The 17074-nt window shown below is 39.3% G+C and overlaps 1 protein-coding gene across 2 annotated transcripts in view; it reads right to left on the bottom strand.

Moving 5' to 3' along the window:
• Positions 1–6862: 6862 nt before the first annotated feature.
• Positions 6863–17074, bottom strand: part of LOC132106024 (zinc finger protein 271-like) — a 145288-nt gene continuing 135076 nt past the window's right edge. For both annotated transcript variants that reach the window (XM_059511617.1, XM_059511616.1), the window contains one exon: positions 6863–8784. In XM_059511617.1, coding sequence (XP_059367600.1) covers positions 6863–8784 — 1922 coding nt within the window. The remainder of the gene's footprint in view (positions 8785–17074) is intronic.

Raw genomic sequence — 17074 nt, 5'->3', positions numbered from 1 at the left:
TTGTCTCAGAGAGTGATTCGTTCATTCGTGTTGACCGCATATGCGCATTACGCAACATATGTGTTCTGAATCGACAGGTGAGGTCCGAGTCTTTTATTCTTCCTGTCAGTCCCATAGAGACGGAAAGAGAAAAGATTAGTTCATTTTGTTAAACGAGACTCAAAGATCTGAGTCAGTAAAATTATTCGAACTTCCCACTACTACTGGCAACACCGCAAGCAATTGGTCAACACTGACAGTTGCAATGCGATATGAGAGACTTCATTTTAGGTTTAACAACAAACAACCTATGAAACTAATAATGAACAATATGAAACTAAGACGACATAAGCTTAATTTAAAATGGCTTAGGAACTGTAGGCTATTTAGAGGTGGATAAACTCAATTTAGAGGTGGATAAATGCACTTTGGAGGTGGGTAAACGATATTTCAAAATTTTGGGAGGTGCGTAAATGGCGTTTATGTGCGTTTATCCTCCACTACATCCCTGGAGAGGACCCTATGTAAGGTTTGGAAACTTCTTCCATCCTAAGTGTCCAACGTCCTAACTCCATCTCTGGTGCCTCTCCTTTAGTCCTGTGAATTACAGAGGCCTTTCTGGGTCAATGACACAAACGCTCCTCATCATTCATTTTTTCCCGCTTCTCTGAAACTCCATCAATTTCTCTTTTGCCTTCTTGCGCAGTAGTAGCCTCCGCTGCCATCCCAAGGACTTCTGTAGTCGGGTCTCCATAGCGACTTCTTCCGTAACCGCTGTCGGCACCTCCACTTCCAAGCCCCGCTTCCGCAACTCCATCCCAGCATTGTGTGCGCTGCTGTATGTTCCAACGCCACTATCCCAATGTTCGTATGCTTGTGTAGGGTGTTTGGAAATGAACACCTTTTTCCTTCAGCACTTTTTTAACAAGATGGCACCGCCGAGACCGGTAGCCGTCCAGGTATCTCCGCTTAGATTGTGTTTATTTACCCGGACGCTGCTGTAATGCTGTCTGATAACTTCTCTGTTTTATGGATGGACAGGACAGCCGAGGCTGGTAAAGGTGGAGGAGTGTGTTTCATGATTAACCACCATTTTCCTCACACTGGAATATACACAAAAGCTTGTTCAAGATCCCCCAGTGCAGAGGGTGGTGACGCGATAGTCCGCCCACTCAGAAGCCATGCTACAGGTGGCTCTTGATGATGTAGACTGGGACATGTTTCGGGCAAGTTCATCTGACGTCAGTGAGTTCACAAAGTAGCATTAAGCTTTGTTAATATGCTAAAAGAGCAAGCAATTGAAACAATATCTATAAGGACCTTCTCAAATCAGAAAACGTGGGTGGACAGAACAATCCGTGCCGCAGTAAACAAATGCACTGCTGCTTACAATGCCGATCTTCTGTTGGGGAAACATGAGCGAGTACAAAGCAATGAGCTATGCTCTCCAATGCGCAGTAAGAGCCGCAAAACACAGATACAGGGAACGAATAGAGTCACATTTCCAGCTCAATGACTCCAGACGCATGTGGCAAGGACTAAGGACCATCTATGCCTTTGGAAATAAATCCGCTGCAGAGGTGAGAGCAGATCCGTCGCTGGCTGAAGAGCTAAACACTTTCTATGGCCGATTTGAAAGAAATCTAAGCAGTGCGAGTCTGCTGATCAGGGTGTCAGGAAGCAGCAGTCAGAGCAGCGATGATCATGTGATCACCGTTTCAGAGGATGAGATTCGGAGGGCTCTAAAGCAAGTGAACGTCAGGAAAGCAGCCGGACCTGATGGGATTTCTTGTCATGTTCTGAGGTCCTGCGCTAATCAGCTCGCTGGTTTGTTTACATCTATTTTTAGAGAGTCCCTTGCTACCTCAGTGGTTCCCACTTCCTTCAAAAAATCAGTCATCATCCCTGTGCCTAAGAACAATGAACCCTCTTGTCTGAATGACTATCACCCAGTTGCCCTCACATCAATAGTCATGAGGGTCTTTGAGGGACTGGTTAAAAACTACTTCTGCTCCTCCATCCTGAATACTTTGTACCCTCTTCAGTTTGCTTATCGCTCCACCAGATGCACTCTTGATGCCATCGCTCACATCCTGCACTATTCCCTCACGCACATTGACAGAAATAACAGGAACTATGTAAGGGTGCTAATTATTGACTTTAGCTGAGCGTTCAATACTATAGTCCCCATAAAGCTAGCTTCCAAACTCATGGACCTCGGCCTGAATTCTTCACTCTGCAAATGGATTCTTGATTTTCTCACGGGCAGACCTCAAGTGGTGAAAGTAGGCCAGTACACCTCCAACTCCATCACCATGAACATAGGAGCCCCACAGGGCTGTGTCCTGAGTCCCCTGCTCTACTCTCTCTACACACATGACTGCATGTCTTCGCACAGCTCCACATCTATGATTAAATTTGCTGATGGTACTGTGGTTCTGGCCCTCATTCTCAACAATGACACCACATACTTGGAGGAGGTAGAGAAACTAACATCATAGTGCCAGGACAACTGTCTCTCTGAATGTGAGCAAAGTTAAAGAGCTGATTGTGGACTTCAGAAAGAGACAGCAACAACCCTATAAACTCCTCTTATGATCAGCAGGACCCCTGTGAAGAGGGTGAGCAGCTTCAAGTACCTTGGTGTAAACATCTCTGAGGACCTGACTTGGACTACCCACATTTAAACACAAGTTAATAAAGCCAGGCAAAGACTGTACCATCTGAAGTGGGAGCGTTTAGGTGGCAGAGTATTCTGCAAGGTCGTAAAGCCTTCCTTTAGAGGCTAAATTCACAATTCAAACAATGATTTGTGCAAAAAGAATTATTAATTTGTTATTTGTATGGTCTAGATGGCCATACGGCATATTCCTGCGAATACAGGACAAACTTTGTTTTGTATAGCTTTCATAAAAAACGCTTCACTGATGGCTTAAATACAGGACAATTCTGTATTATAAAGAATGGTTGGCAACCTCATTTTGCATAGATTTTATTGAAAAGAGCTTAGGCTAATGTAACCATAAGATTTAAGATATATGAATATGCTTTTAAGTTTTTCTTGGCTCACGAGTTTACATTATCTTAACAAGCAAATCAATTGAACATTAATTTCACGGTTTGTCTGTGAAACGTTGAGGTATCATTGTAGTAGTTTTGTGTGCATTTGAATGTCATGGAAATGTACAACACAAAGTATCTTACACGTAACGTAACATAACGTGGAAATGCACAGAAACTAACGTAAATCAAGGCATAGGCCACGCAATGTTGGTTAAATAACACATTGGCGAACCAGAGGGATTATAGAATTTTTTCCCCAGGAAACTTCTTGCACATGATATTAGAGCCCGACCGATATTATCGGCCAGCCGATATTATCGGCCGATATAAGCTAATTGCATTTAAATCGGCATCAGCATTTATAACGGCCGATGAAACATGAGAAACAGAGTCTCATGCTTCACTCATGTTATGAGTGTTGCATAGTGTGCCCACCAGAGGGAGCTCTGCAGCTCCAGAGTTAACAACAGCGCCAGAAGTCCACTACAGAAGAAAGCAATCAGCCAAGCCACGGAGATGTAACTTACTGTTTTGACGGTGAGTCTGTCGTTCGTCATGTGAAATGATTGTAGATTTAGTTCATACCCTGTATATAAAAACTGTGTGGTAGTTCTAGCTAACGGTCCTATAATTATCACTTCTAAATATTCTGTAACATCACTTACAGCCGCTAATGCATTGCTATATTAGATTAGCCACAAAGCTAATACCATGTTTATCAGTGGAAGAGCGCGAACGTTAATAGGAGGTCAAACTATAACGTTAGCGTTTAACTTATTCTTATTCTATTGCGGTGTGTTTCCTACATAATGACCGCTTAATTGGGCCTTTCACACAGGACGCGGTATGCACGGTGCTTGCCGCTGGGTTCAGCGTTGCCCTTAAGATACAACGCGATTTGCGCTGCGCTATGGCGTAGGCGGGGTTTTAAGAACGTTTAGCGGGAGCTCTTTCATAGTCTGTTTCTCCTCCTTTCAGTCAGCAGCAAACATGTATCTGTCCCGTTGTAAGAAGCGAGCGATAGCGCTAGTCCTGCTGATGAGAATTAAGAGAGAAGCAAGAAAGAAGAGGCTACCCTCAGGTCGAGCGAACAATTTGGTGAATTCAGGCTGGTTACGTTACTCTAACGCTAATAGCTTCCTTTTTAGCAGGCCCCTTAAATGCTTGCTATTAACTTGTTTGAAGGTGGTTCTTCTCAAAATTGACAGCGGTGTGTTCATGACACTAACGTTAACCATTCAACTTCGAATTGATTCCGTAATCTTCCGGTAATAGTAGGCAAGACGAAGTTCTGTGAGAGCAAATATAGTGTAGTTACAGTAACTACAGTAGGTGCGTCAGAAATGATTAAACCAGATGGGACATGTAAATAAATGTGAGCTGAACAAGCGCTTTTTTTTTTTTTTTTACATATTGTTTCAAAGCAGCTATACAGACATAACAGGAAAATGTTGAAATAATATTGTTAAATATAAGTAGATAATACCTATTGCTTGACAAATAAAATATATATATATATTTCTCATTTTTGCCTATGTAGGAGATCCCAGTTTATTATTATTATAATTCTAATGATGACATGAGTAATGATACATGGTGATATTATTAATACACATGCTTATTATTTCTCTGTCTCTCTTTCTGCCTACAGATGGCTGTAAAAGGTGAATGCTGTAGCAGCAAAGTGTGGGACTACTTCTGCAAATACTTTAACTTTAGTATTATAATTTATTTACAGTACACACACAGACTGTTAAAACCAGCTTCAACTGGAAGAAAGTAAAAGTGTTAAAGGTTTAAAACCAGACTGTTTTTTGATCATTAAAAAATATATACTTTTGATGTGCAATTGTTTAGTCATTGAGACTGTAATCTAAGGCTTTTTTTTTTTTTTTTTTTTTTACATAGTCCATTCTGGAAAATGGTTTATACAGCCCACATACATAGAACAGGCAGATATTTTGCTATTGAATGTTGTGTAAGTGCAGTTTATAGGAAATGGGTCTAATATCCAGATTATTTTTTAAATCAAAATATCGGCTTATAAATCGGCTCTTTTCGAGTTAATATCGGCATCGGCCCCCAAAAATCCATATTTTCGGGCTCTACATGATATATTCAAGAACCTGTATCTATGCAAGTTTATTTTCAAAAACTTTCCAGCACCTTGACATTTTTTTCAGATTCACAAACTTAAATATTTCAAGGACCCGTAGAAACGGTGTGTTAAAAATTAAGAACAAAGATACTGTGGTGGTAGCCAAGAACAAGCAGGACAGTTGTGGGAAAAAATGGTTGATTTATTCCTTCATCAAAACAATAACATCAAAATGTTAATCAAATCCACAGAAGCAGACATATCATAAGTCCAGTTCAACATAATTCCTACAAACTCAACTAAAATAAAGGAAAAATAACTGAACTTAAACAGGCCTAGAAAAAAATAATAAATCTGCCCTGCTAGCAAAGTAACAATACAATGGAAGAACTGAAATCAGCCCAGATGACCAACCGACTGACTGGGTAGCACGAACAACCTTTAAATATGTAACTTCTACCAAACAAAAAGCTTCACAACAAAACATGCATTTTAACATTGACTTAAATGTTGGTGACACATGGAATGTGACCGTTCACTCCATGGCCAGAGACTCTAGGACTCAGGTAAGGTACAAACAAAGAAACATAAGAAGTGTGCACCCTTCTATGTTCAATAAACTGTTAAATAATCTTTACTGTGTGTGTGTTTTTTTATTAAAATCAGAAATAAGGGGATTTAAAAATAACAAATTACTAAATCAAACATTAACCAATAAACAAATTAAATTTAAATATAGCAATAACCAAATAAATGGTGCTAGAAGCTAAACATGAGGTGGGCTACGCACCCATCACAGATACACATTACAACTACAACTACTAATAAAACAAATTATGGCTTATTTTCAGATACAAAAGGTTTAATTAGCAGGAACATTCAATAAATGTAATGAACAAATCTAGAAATAAAACACTATATAAACTGATACCTAAAGCAACTGTATTAAAACTGTTTTTAAGTCAAGAATAGTGAGTGATTTTTCTCTTTGCACTTCGTTTTATTACCCTTAAAAGAATAGTTCACCCAAAAATAAAAATTATCATCGGTCTGTCAATTCTGCCATAGCGCTTTATTTATTTATTCAAATTCACTGTGGACCAGCAAATGTTTGGTTACCCACATTCTTTTCTAGAAATTAAATTTTAGGGTGAACTATGCCTAATGACAGTTGACTGTATATTTAGTTCCATCCCTTTAAGACCAGCATGCATCTAATATACAAGTGCGCATCCATTTTTCTCTCTACTGCTTACTTTCATTTTACACAAACCATCTGAGTCTATTTGTAAACCTTGTGTGTTTTGACAGTATAAGCACAAAAGATAATTTAGTTCAGCGATCAGGACTTTTTGGTGCGCACGCTTCAAGTGTACGCAACGCTCAGAAAAGGCATACATCAGACCAGCGCATGAATGAAACATTTAACCAGCAAGGCTTTAAAGCACATACAAATAATGTACTTTTGTGTCTGCGAATAAGTGCAGTGACCCTTGAGAGTAACTCTAAAGCAGAAATTAACACTGATGTGAATGAATGTGATGTTGTACAGTTCAGACAGAGACACCAGAACTGCAGTTGACAGAATGTACACTGTAGCATAATACTACAATATTTCTCCACTCTGGGACCTGTTAAAAAAAATTAGCAGTTTCATGCTGCCAAAACGCAGAATTCCTCTAGAGGACACACCAATAGGATACAAAATTTGTACATGTGCATCTAAATGCATCTCTGTTTGTACGGGTTCTTACTGTGATAGTTTTTTGCATGTATGTGTAGAGCAGATGAATGACTGAAGCGCTTCCCACATTCAGTGCAGTGATAAGGTTTCTCTCCAGTGTGGATCCTCTCATGTGTTTTCAGATTTGACGACTGACTGAAACTATTGTCACAGTATGCACACTTATAAGGTTTCTCTCCAGTGTGGATCATCTCATGCATTTTCAGGTGTACAGACTGACTGAATCTCTTGTCACACTGTGAACACTCATAAGGTTTTTCTCCAGTGTGAATCCTCTCATGTGTTTTCAGATGTGTTGAATGATTGAATCTCTTGTCACAGTGTGAACACTCATAAGGTTTTTCTCCAGTGTGGATCCTCTCATGCTGTTTTAAACCACCAGCTGAAGTAAAAGTGTTTTCACACTCAGAGCACTTGTGCTTTTTTACACCAGTATGTGTTTTCTGATGTATTTTCAAAATTGAAAAATGTGAAAAACTCTCTCCACACAAATAACATGAATACGGCTTCTCCTTTGTATGAACTGTCAGGTGTTTCTTCAGGTCTGAAGCCGTCAAAAATGTTTTATTACACTGATCAAATGAGCACAGTTTCTTTCCAATGTGGATGTTCATGTGATCCTTAAGATTTGATGAGCGTGTGAAACACTTCTCGCACTGATTACATCTGTACAGTTTCTCTCCAGTGTGGATCCTCTCATGCATTTTCAGACTTGATGAACTATTGAATCTCTTTTCACAGTGTGAACACATATAAGGTTTTTCTCCAGTGTGGATGTTCATGTGATCCTTAAGTTGTAATAAGCGTGTGAAACACTTCTCGCACTGATTACATGTGTACAGTTTCTCTCGAGTATGGAACCTCTCATGTATTTTCAGACTTGATGAACTATTGAATCTCTTGTCACAGTGTGAACAGTTATAAGGTTTCTCTCCAGTGTGGATCCTCTCATGTGTTTTCAGGTCTACTAACCTACTGAATCTCTTGTCACAATGTGAACACTTATAAGGTTTCTCTCCGGTGTGGATCCTCTCATGTGTTTTTAGATGTGATGACTGTTTGAATCTCTTGTCACAGTGTGAACACTTGTAAGGTTTCTCTCCAGTGTGGATCCTCTCATGTGTTATCAGGTCTGTTGACCTATTGAATCTCCTATCACAATGTGAACACTTATGAGGTTTCTCTCCAGTGTGGATCCTCTCATGTGTTATCAGGTCTGTTGACCTATTGAATCTCCTATCACAATGTGAACACTTATAAGATTTCTCTCCAGTGTGGATCCTCTCATGTTTTTTTAGATGTGACGACTGTTTGAATCTCTTGTCACAAAGTGAACACTCGTAAGGTTTCTCTCCAGTGTGGATCCTCTTATGTGTTATCAGGTCTGTTGACCTATTGAATCTCTTGTCACAATGTGAACACTTATAAGGCTTCTCTCCAGTGTGGATCCTATCATGTGTTTTCAGGTCTTTTGACCCATTGAATCTCTTGTCACAGTGTGAACACTTATAAGGTTTTTCTCCAGTGTGGAACATCTCATGTGTTTTTAGATGCGATGAGTATCTGAATGTCTTGTCACAGTGTGAACACTTATAAGCTTTTTCTCCAGTGTGGATTCTCATGTGTCTCTTAAGGGTTGTTAAGTTTGCAAAACTATTTCCACATTGTTTACAAGTGAACGGTTTCTCTCCAGTGTGAAATCTCATGTGAAAATCAAGATTATATTTGCTTGTCAAACTCTTTCCACACTGAGTGCATATGAAAGTATTCTTGGCTCTTCTTTTCTTTAGATCTTTCTGTTTGGTTTGAGAGCAACTCAAAGGTTTTTCTCCAGTTTTGACATGATTTTTATCCTCAACCTCACTCCATTTTTTGTTCTCCTCTCTTTCTTCAATAAACTCTGAAATAAAAACAAAAACAGTTCACTTGTCAGTAATTTGAAAAAAGTTTTTTTCTTTCTGATACAATTTTATAAACTAAACCTTCCTGCAAATATAAAAATATAATTTTTAAAACATTACATACACAAACCACAATGTTTCAAGGAGAACTATTCAATATGTTTCATCAACTACAACATTATGTGACATACATTTTGTTGAAAAAAATTGTCCCCCATTTGCTGCTCCATTTTTATTCTAAAGATTGTTTTTATTACAACAAATGATCTAAAACTACTTGAAACTTTATAACTGTCAGTAGAATTAATCTTCTGGGGTAAGATGAGACATTAAACAAGGTCCTGACTCTGTGGTCATTAAAAATCCCAAATTTCCCCATTGGCCTCTGACCATCATGGCCTCCTAATCATCCCCATACATTGATTGGCTTCACTCTTTCTCCTCTCCACCAATAAGCTGGTGTGTATTTGGGCGTTCTACCGCAATATGGCTTCTGTCGCATCATCCAGGTGGACACTGAACACTGGTGGAAGACGAGGAGATTCCCCCTTTCATGTAAAGCGCTTTGAGTACCCAGAAAAGCACTATATAAATGTAATGGTAACACTTTCTATGAAGCCCGTATTTATAATACATTATAAGGGTATTCTTAAGCCATTATAATGAATGCATATTGCATTATAATATGTACTTAAATTGTTAGTTTGTTTTTTACATTTAAAATTTAGAAATAAAAGGCATTTTTATATCCTGATTTTAGTCCTCTGGCTTGAATGCTCTGTTTGAAGGGGCGTGTCTGCTGTGAGACTCAAAGTAAACAGCAACAGTTGTGATAGGCTGAAATCTATGCATTCAAAATGCGTATTACATCTGTAACCCTTTCTCACTGTTTTTTTTTTTTTTTACTATTACAGCTGTCGAGATTAACGAATCATGAAAGTGTTGATTATATAATTATTATATAATACTCTTTTCCAATCACATGAAAGGCTGCAGTGATGAGGATTGAGTAGACAGAGACTGATTATCGCATAAATGCAGTTATCTTGTCATTGCAACGTGTTTTTTCTAAAACAAATGCTTTCGCCACAATTAACAACAAACACATGAATACACGACATGAATACAGTAAGTCTAAGCTCTCATTTTCTCAAAGGCAGAGCAGGACACCCAGGGATTGTTTTACACCTATCGAAATTTCTAGCCACTGGGGGACCATATACAGGATAGGAAATTCATATTAATGTTAAAAAAACCATAAAGTGACATTTTATGCCATATATTATATTTACTTATTTGTGGTTATAGCTTTTAATTGTATGATGATTTATAACACAATGAAAATGTTGAATCCATGAATTATGCAGGTGCTGGTCATATAATTAGAATATCATCAAAAATTTGATTTCACTAATTCCATTTAAAATGTGAAACTTGTATATTATATTCATTCATTCCACACAGGCCGATATATTTCAAATGTAAATTTTTTTTATTTTGATGATTACAATTGACAACTAAGGAACTTTTTTAAATTCAGTATCTCCGAAAATATGAATATTACTTAAGACCAATACAAAAAGGATTTTTAGAAATCTTGGCCAACTGAAAAGTATGAGCATGAAAATTATGAGCATGTACAGCACTCAATACTTAGTTGGGGCTCCTTTTGCTTGAATTACTGCAGCAATGCGGCGTGGCATGGAGTGGATCAGTCTGTGGCACTGCTCAGGTGTTAAGAGAGCCCAGGTTGCTCTGATTGCAGCTTTCAGCTCTTCTGAATTTTTGGGTTTTGCATATCGCATCTTCCTCTTCACAATATCCCATAGATTTTTTACGGGGTTAAGGTCAGGTGAGTTGCAGGCCAATTAAATAAAGGGATACCATGGTCCTTAAACCAGGTACTGGTAGCTTCAACTGGTACATCTCCATAAAGTTGGTTAGCGGCAGGAAGCATGAAGTGCTCTAAAACTTCCTGGTACACGGCAGGGTTGACCTTGGACCTCAGAAAACACATTGGACCAACACCAGCAGATGACATGGCATAGTGCTGGGCGATACGAAGCAAAAAATATTTCCTGATATATTTTTCTATATCTCGATATACGATATACATAGATATTTTTACAGGAAAAATAACCCCCCAAAAACTACTACAAAAAAAAATAAAAAAAATAAAATAAATATATATATATATATATATATATATATATATATATATATATATATATATATATATATATATATGCCAAATATTACGTTTAGGGCCCTATGAAATGTTTTATTTTTTCTTCACCATATGTTTTATTGTTACCTAATACTGTGTTTTAGCATGTGTAATTATTTAAATGCATAAAATCAACTTAATTTGAAAAAAAATAAAAAATCTTAAAATAGCCTTATGAAATGTTTTTCCCCCTCTGAAATTCTGTGTATTTAAATTTTTCTGGTTATCAAATTGTGACGAGTGGGGCGGGGCCGAGGGCTGTGGGAACGGGGAGAGGCCGGAGGAGTGATTGAGAAATGAGCGACACCTGCTCGACCCACCGGTCTCGAGTACCACGGAGGAGATGGAAGGATATAAAACTGGAGCGACGACAGTGACGGACGAGAGAGGACCAGGCCTGGGTTTTAGTTTGTGTTTTGATATTGTTTGTGCGCGGCAGTCGGTCGTGAGGGGCTGCCACGCTGTTTTGTGTTTATTTTATGATTAAAGCTTTCTATTTGATTGTCCGCCGGTTCCCGTACATTATTACACAAATTAAGGCATAAAACATTCATTTAATTTATCTTTTAATTATTGAAAATTAAGCAAACTTAATTTTTTTGGTAAACAAAGGGGATTTACTATTAAAAAAAAAAACATGGAAGAAATGTTGTGTGATTAATCCTTAAAAAATATGTTTGTTTCATTTCAATAGTAGTAGTAGGCTATGTACATTCTGCTGAACAATAGTAATAGAATTCTGGCAAATACTTGTCTTTAAACTAAACCAGACTTTTATTTTGATGGGTTACCATACCTTTACAGTTCTGTGTATGCGATACCACAGTCTATGATGTGATATATGACACTAGTTTTACTCAAATCAAATGGTCAGATATTCATGAAGTGTAACAAAACATAAATTTTAGGGTGGAGGAACCCATCCATCCATCCATCTTCTTCCGCTTATCCGGGGCCGGATCGCGGGGGCAGCATTCTAATGGCGCTTTTCCACTACACAGTACCAGCTCGCCTCGGCTCGCCTTGACTCGGCTCTGTTTGGTTTTCCACTGTGTAAAAGTTGTACCTGTACCGGCTTCCAGGTACTTTTTTTCGTACCACCTCCGGCGAGGTTCCACGCGAGCTGAGGCGATACAATAATGTGACGTGAAAACACAGCAGACTGCTGATTGGTCAGAGAGAATCGTCACTATTCACTGCGTCATCATTACACTCCTGTTTTTTTCAGCAGTTTCGTTTTGCTGCCCTCAGCCTCTCCTGAAACAACGTTTGTCTTCTTGCTGTGAGAAACAGCCACATCCCGAGGATCAAAAACAACATGCACTTGATTTCCTCCATTGTCCTGTGTGTGTGGGTAGCGGGTGTGTGTCGCGTAGAAGATTACGTCACGGCAGTTTCCTGCAGCGTCGCTATGACACCCAGGTACTATTGTGGAGGTACTATCTGCAATGGAAAACGGAGCGAGGAGCGAAAAGCGAGCCGAGCTGGTACTGGTAATGGAAAAGCGCCATAAGCAGAGAACCCCAGACTTCCCTCTCCCTAGACACTTTCTCCAGCTCTTCTGGGGGGACACCGAGGCGTTCCCAGGCCAGTCGGGAGACATAGTCTCTCCAGCGTGTCCTAGGTCTTCCCCGGGGTCTCCTCCCAGTGGGACGCGCCCTGAACACCTTCCTGGGAAGGCGTCCAGGAGGCATCCGGAACAGATGCCCGAGCCACCTCAGCTGACCCCTCTCGATGTGGAGGAGCAGCGGCTCTACTCTGAGCTCCTCCCGGGTGACTGAGCTTCTCACCCTATCTCTAAGGGATCGCCCAGCCACCCTGCGGAGAAAGCTCATTTCGGCCGCCTGTATCCGGGATCTTGTCCTTTCGGTCATGACCCAAAGCTCATGACCATAGGTGAGAGTAGGAACGTAGATTGACCGGTAAATCGAGAGCTTCACCTTGCGGCTCAGCTCTTTCTTCACCACGACAGACCGGTACATCGACCGCATTACTGCAGAAGCTGCACCGATCCGTCTGTCATTCTCCCGTTCCATCCTTCCCTCACTCGTGAACAAGACCGCAAGATACTTAAACTCCTCCACTTGAGGCAGGAACTCTCCACCAACCTGAAGTGGGCAAGCCACCCTTTTCCTTTGTCTCTCAAATGGACCACTGACAGAATCTATAATCTCAATTAGGAGTGTCAATGGTCCATTGTAGAAATAGATGGCAGTAATACACAGATAAGTCTGCGGTCCACCGTAAAGCTAGACGACGCACCGTCTGTTGTGGATTCAAGATATCTGGACAGAGTGATGGATTAGATGTTAAAGATTACATTTTTTTTTTTACTCTTAAAGCCGTGGGTCCTAATGACTTCCATTATATGACTGACAGATTTTTGTTAAAAATCTTTTATGAAGAAGCGAAAGCGCATCACTGGAAAGGGGGAGGACTGGGCACAATCGTTTTATCTTGATCATTGTATTATCATAATCAATTTAAGCTGAATTCAAAATAGAAACTAATTTTTCAATTACTGATTTTGAGACCTGTAGCAGGCATCACACTGGAAATGAAATTTAGTGGATGTAAAATCTATTTGATTGAACATTTGTTTTGTTCTCAAAGTTCTATGAAATATTGGCTTGTGCGATTTGAAAATCTTTTAGGTTTTCATTTTATTCAAATATAAAAAAAACGTCCCAACATTTCCAGAATTCAGGTTGTAACTGCACAGCCCTAGTTTTTGTTGTTGCTCACTCTGTTTCTGTTTTTGGCATCAACTCTGAGCATTTTTCATATTCTGTATCCTGACATTACCACTTTTGTTTCAATCTATAACAATAATCAGTAGCGGTTCTCCAATTGATCGGCTACCAATTACAATTGGCTGATAATCGCTTGGGACTGTTTGATCGGCGGTCTCTAAAAAGGCAGATCTCAAAAATCTCTAGCTGGTGATGCACCTGCTGTGAGAGATTTGGACGGACATGCAGCGCACCCTCTCAGTCTCTGTCCGTGTTGGGCGAAATAATAAAAATGCTGAAGGTGAGATACAATTCAGTAGGGCTGGACGATTATGGCCTAAAATCAAAACCTCGATTAATTGACCATTTTACCTCGATTACGATTAATGAACGATTATTTTGGTTGGTTTGTTTTTTTTTTTTGTTTTTTTTTGCCCTCATAGTTCACTGACAAGGTTTGTACTGTAAATATGATTGACTATTAAAGGTGAGACATTTTTTCCTATTGAAAGAGCAATCTGACATCATAGCTCACTATCAGCAGTTATTTTATCTATGTTTGTAACATTTCTTACAGATTATTGCTCGGTGTAAGAGATAAATAAAGATCAGATAAAGATAAATTAGCACAGTACCAGTACGAGTGATTGCGTGTGTGAATTAGTCATTCTGTCTCTATATTATTGTGAAGCTGTGGGTTGTAAACAGCATAGTTCCTTCAAAAGTAGAAAAATATGCTATAATAAGTTTTGAGATTCTAAGCTACTTTAGTGATAAATCACAGGACAGTGCTGACAACTAGTTTCTGCGTTCCTCTGTGCCCGCGATCTTCACAGCTAACGTTACTGTTTATATGAGTGTTCGTGCCACAATGCAGCTGTTTGAACTAGGGCTGTCAAAATGGCTTGAAAACTAAATTCGAATTTGCAATTAAATATTATCCAAATTCAAATTATATTCGAATTTAAAATGAATAATTTTAGTTAGAGTGAAGAAAAGCTTTTGGCTTCTCTTCTGATATATCCCTTAATTTTACACGGCTTTCTAAACATGCGGCTCTCTTGTGTGAGACGCGAGTCCAAGGTTAAAAGAAGACGTCCCTCTCTAGAAAATGCGTGAAATATGCGTTCTGTGTGAATGGCTTGGTTTCCGTTTTGACGTGAATAAGATCTTCTCCACAATCTCTTTTTCCGCAATATTTTGAATGAACATCGCAGAAGCGCTGCATTAAGTTGCTTCAACTATGTGTTAAAAAAATTATAATGCAATGACACTTTTATATTGTCATCGCATCTCATGCGCCACTGATAAAGGCCAAAGTATAATTTGGCCATCCGCATCCGCGCACCGTCCGCATTATGTAATTTTCGTCATTAAGAGGGCTCGCGGACAGCCGCGCATCCGTCCACATGGTCTCAGAAAGTGCCTGCACGCGGACAGGGTTTGCGGCTGTCAACAGCGCATGCACGAGGTGAATGATGACAGAAGTGGTAACGTTACTGCTCATCGAGCCCGTCAGCCTTCTGAAACCTGTGCGGATGAGACTGTTTAAGACGGAACAGAACACGGAATGTGAAGTATACCAGAGGCGGACCTTAAAGCTGCCTCCTTAACGGACACCTACAATTCGAATGCAACATTTTTGCATTCGAATGTGGATTTTTTTTATTCTAGAAATATTCTTAATTTATTTTTTGACAGCCCTAGCGCGACCATGGTAGCTCGATATAATAATACACATCCGATCATCTAATCACTTGAATGTCCAAACCATTTTAGTGAAGACGCAAGGCCATCAGTATGTGTTGAACGGCGTTCACCTCCGTGTTTTGCTTTTATGTCACTGACTGGACGGGGCAGAGTCATGTGGCTACACACGCGCTAGTATGCTTTTAAGGGGGAAGTATTAACAGGATTAAAAAACCGAAATAACCGGCATGGGAAAATTACGTCGGTTAGAGGTTCTGAATTTCGGTTTCGATTACTTTTCGATTAATCGTCCAGCCCTACAATTCAGATTTTTTTCATTAAATAAAGTAATTTGAAAACCTTATGTGAGGTGTAATTTCACAAACCACATGAGTGAATCACTGCACGTACTCTCCCTTTCAAAATGCACAAACGGCTTCAAATCAAATCACGTCTGCACTAGGGCTGAAACGATTGATTCATGGAGTTACTCGATTAAATCGATTACAAAAATTCCTCGAGGCAAAAACTCTGCCTCGAAGCCTCATAAAATTCCTATGACGCGCACTATATGCGCAGGGATTTTATTCACACGGACAGTTGTTTAATGTTCAGGAAGCACACCTTAGCGCGTCATATATTTTGAATTTAGTTGGCACGATGGCAGAGAGTAAAGATGTCCATAAATGGCAGAGAATGTCTAAAGTTTGGGATCATTACATTCTTAAAAAAGAAGAGAACAAGGTGCAATGTGTCTACTGCAAAGTAGACCTGGCATTCCACAGCAATATGACTTCCATGATTCAGCATCTGAACAGAAAACATCCACTCCATGCTGTTTCACCAAGCGTTGCTGAAACCAGGTAATGTAGCCTAAGCCTATACATTGATGTTCGCTGATTTTAATCCCATACTGTATTTGTAGAGATGTCGTGATGCGGTTTGACTAGATATGATGTTTAGCTTTGATGTTTTTAAGTAGTAAAGGTATTCACATTCACGTTCAATTGCAAGAGAGTATAGCCTATAAAAAAAAAAACCTTCACACACACACACACACACACACACAAGCATGCACCCTCGCCTCTCTCACGTGCTAGTAAGACCAATCACGGCAAATCATCACATATGCTTAAACTTATGTAGTCACGCAACAATTTCAGCATGCATTCACTGTACAGCGTTTTATTGAAAATGAATGTATTTCTGCCGTACCAAACTGCAATGAAGCAACTGGTCTGACTGGGGCGTCACTCTTCCTCACGCATGGCACGCGTGCAACACACAAACACTTACTCACTCTCTACCTCATCTAGGTACTTTTTGATGTTTGTTTTGAGATTACAGCTGAAAAAGTCTTATTCTTATTTATAATTGTTTTTTTTGTTTTTTTATAAATTGTATACATTGTGTGCCTGTTTGGCTTGATAATTTATATTAATGTATTTTTGTTCTCAGGTGGGTAATTTACAGAAGGTGCCATGCTTTTTTTGTAATGTTGTATTAAGACAAAACTAAGGCCAAATGGCCTTTACTATTTAAGTTTGTATTCATAGTTTTACATGTTATACATGTTTTACAGTAAGTTGACTAAGTTGTTGGCACTGGCACTTATAAACACTAAATGGGTAAAAATAAATA

The sequence above is a fragment of the Carassius carassius genome, chromosome 26 (genome assembly GCF_963082965.1).
Source record: "Carassius carassius chromosome 26, fCarCar2.1, whole genome shotgun sequence".
Lineage (NCBI taxonomy): Eukaryota > Metazoa > Chordata > Actinopteri > Cypriniformes > Cyprinidae > Carassius > Carassius carassius.
The sequence above is the reverse complement of the archived record's forward strand: the minus strand, read 5'-3'. Positions and strand labels throughout refer to the sequence as shown.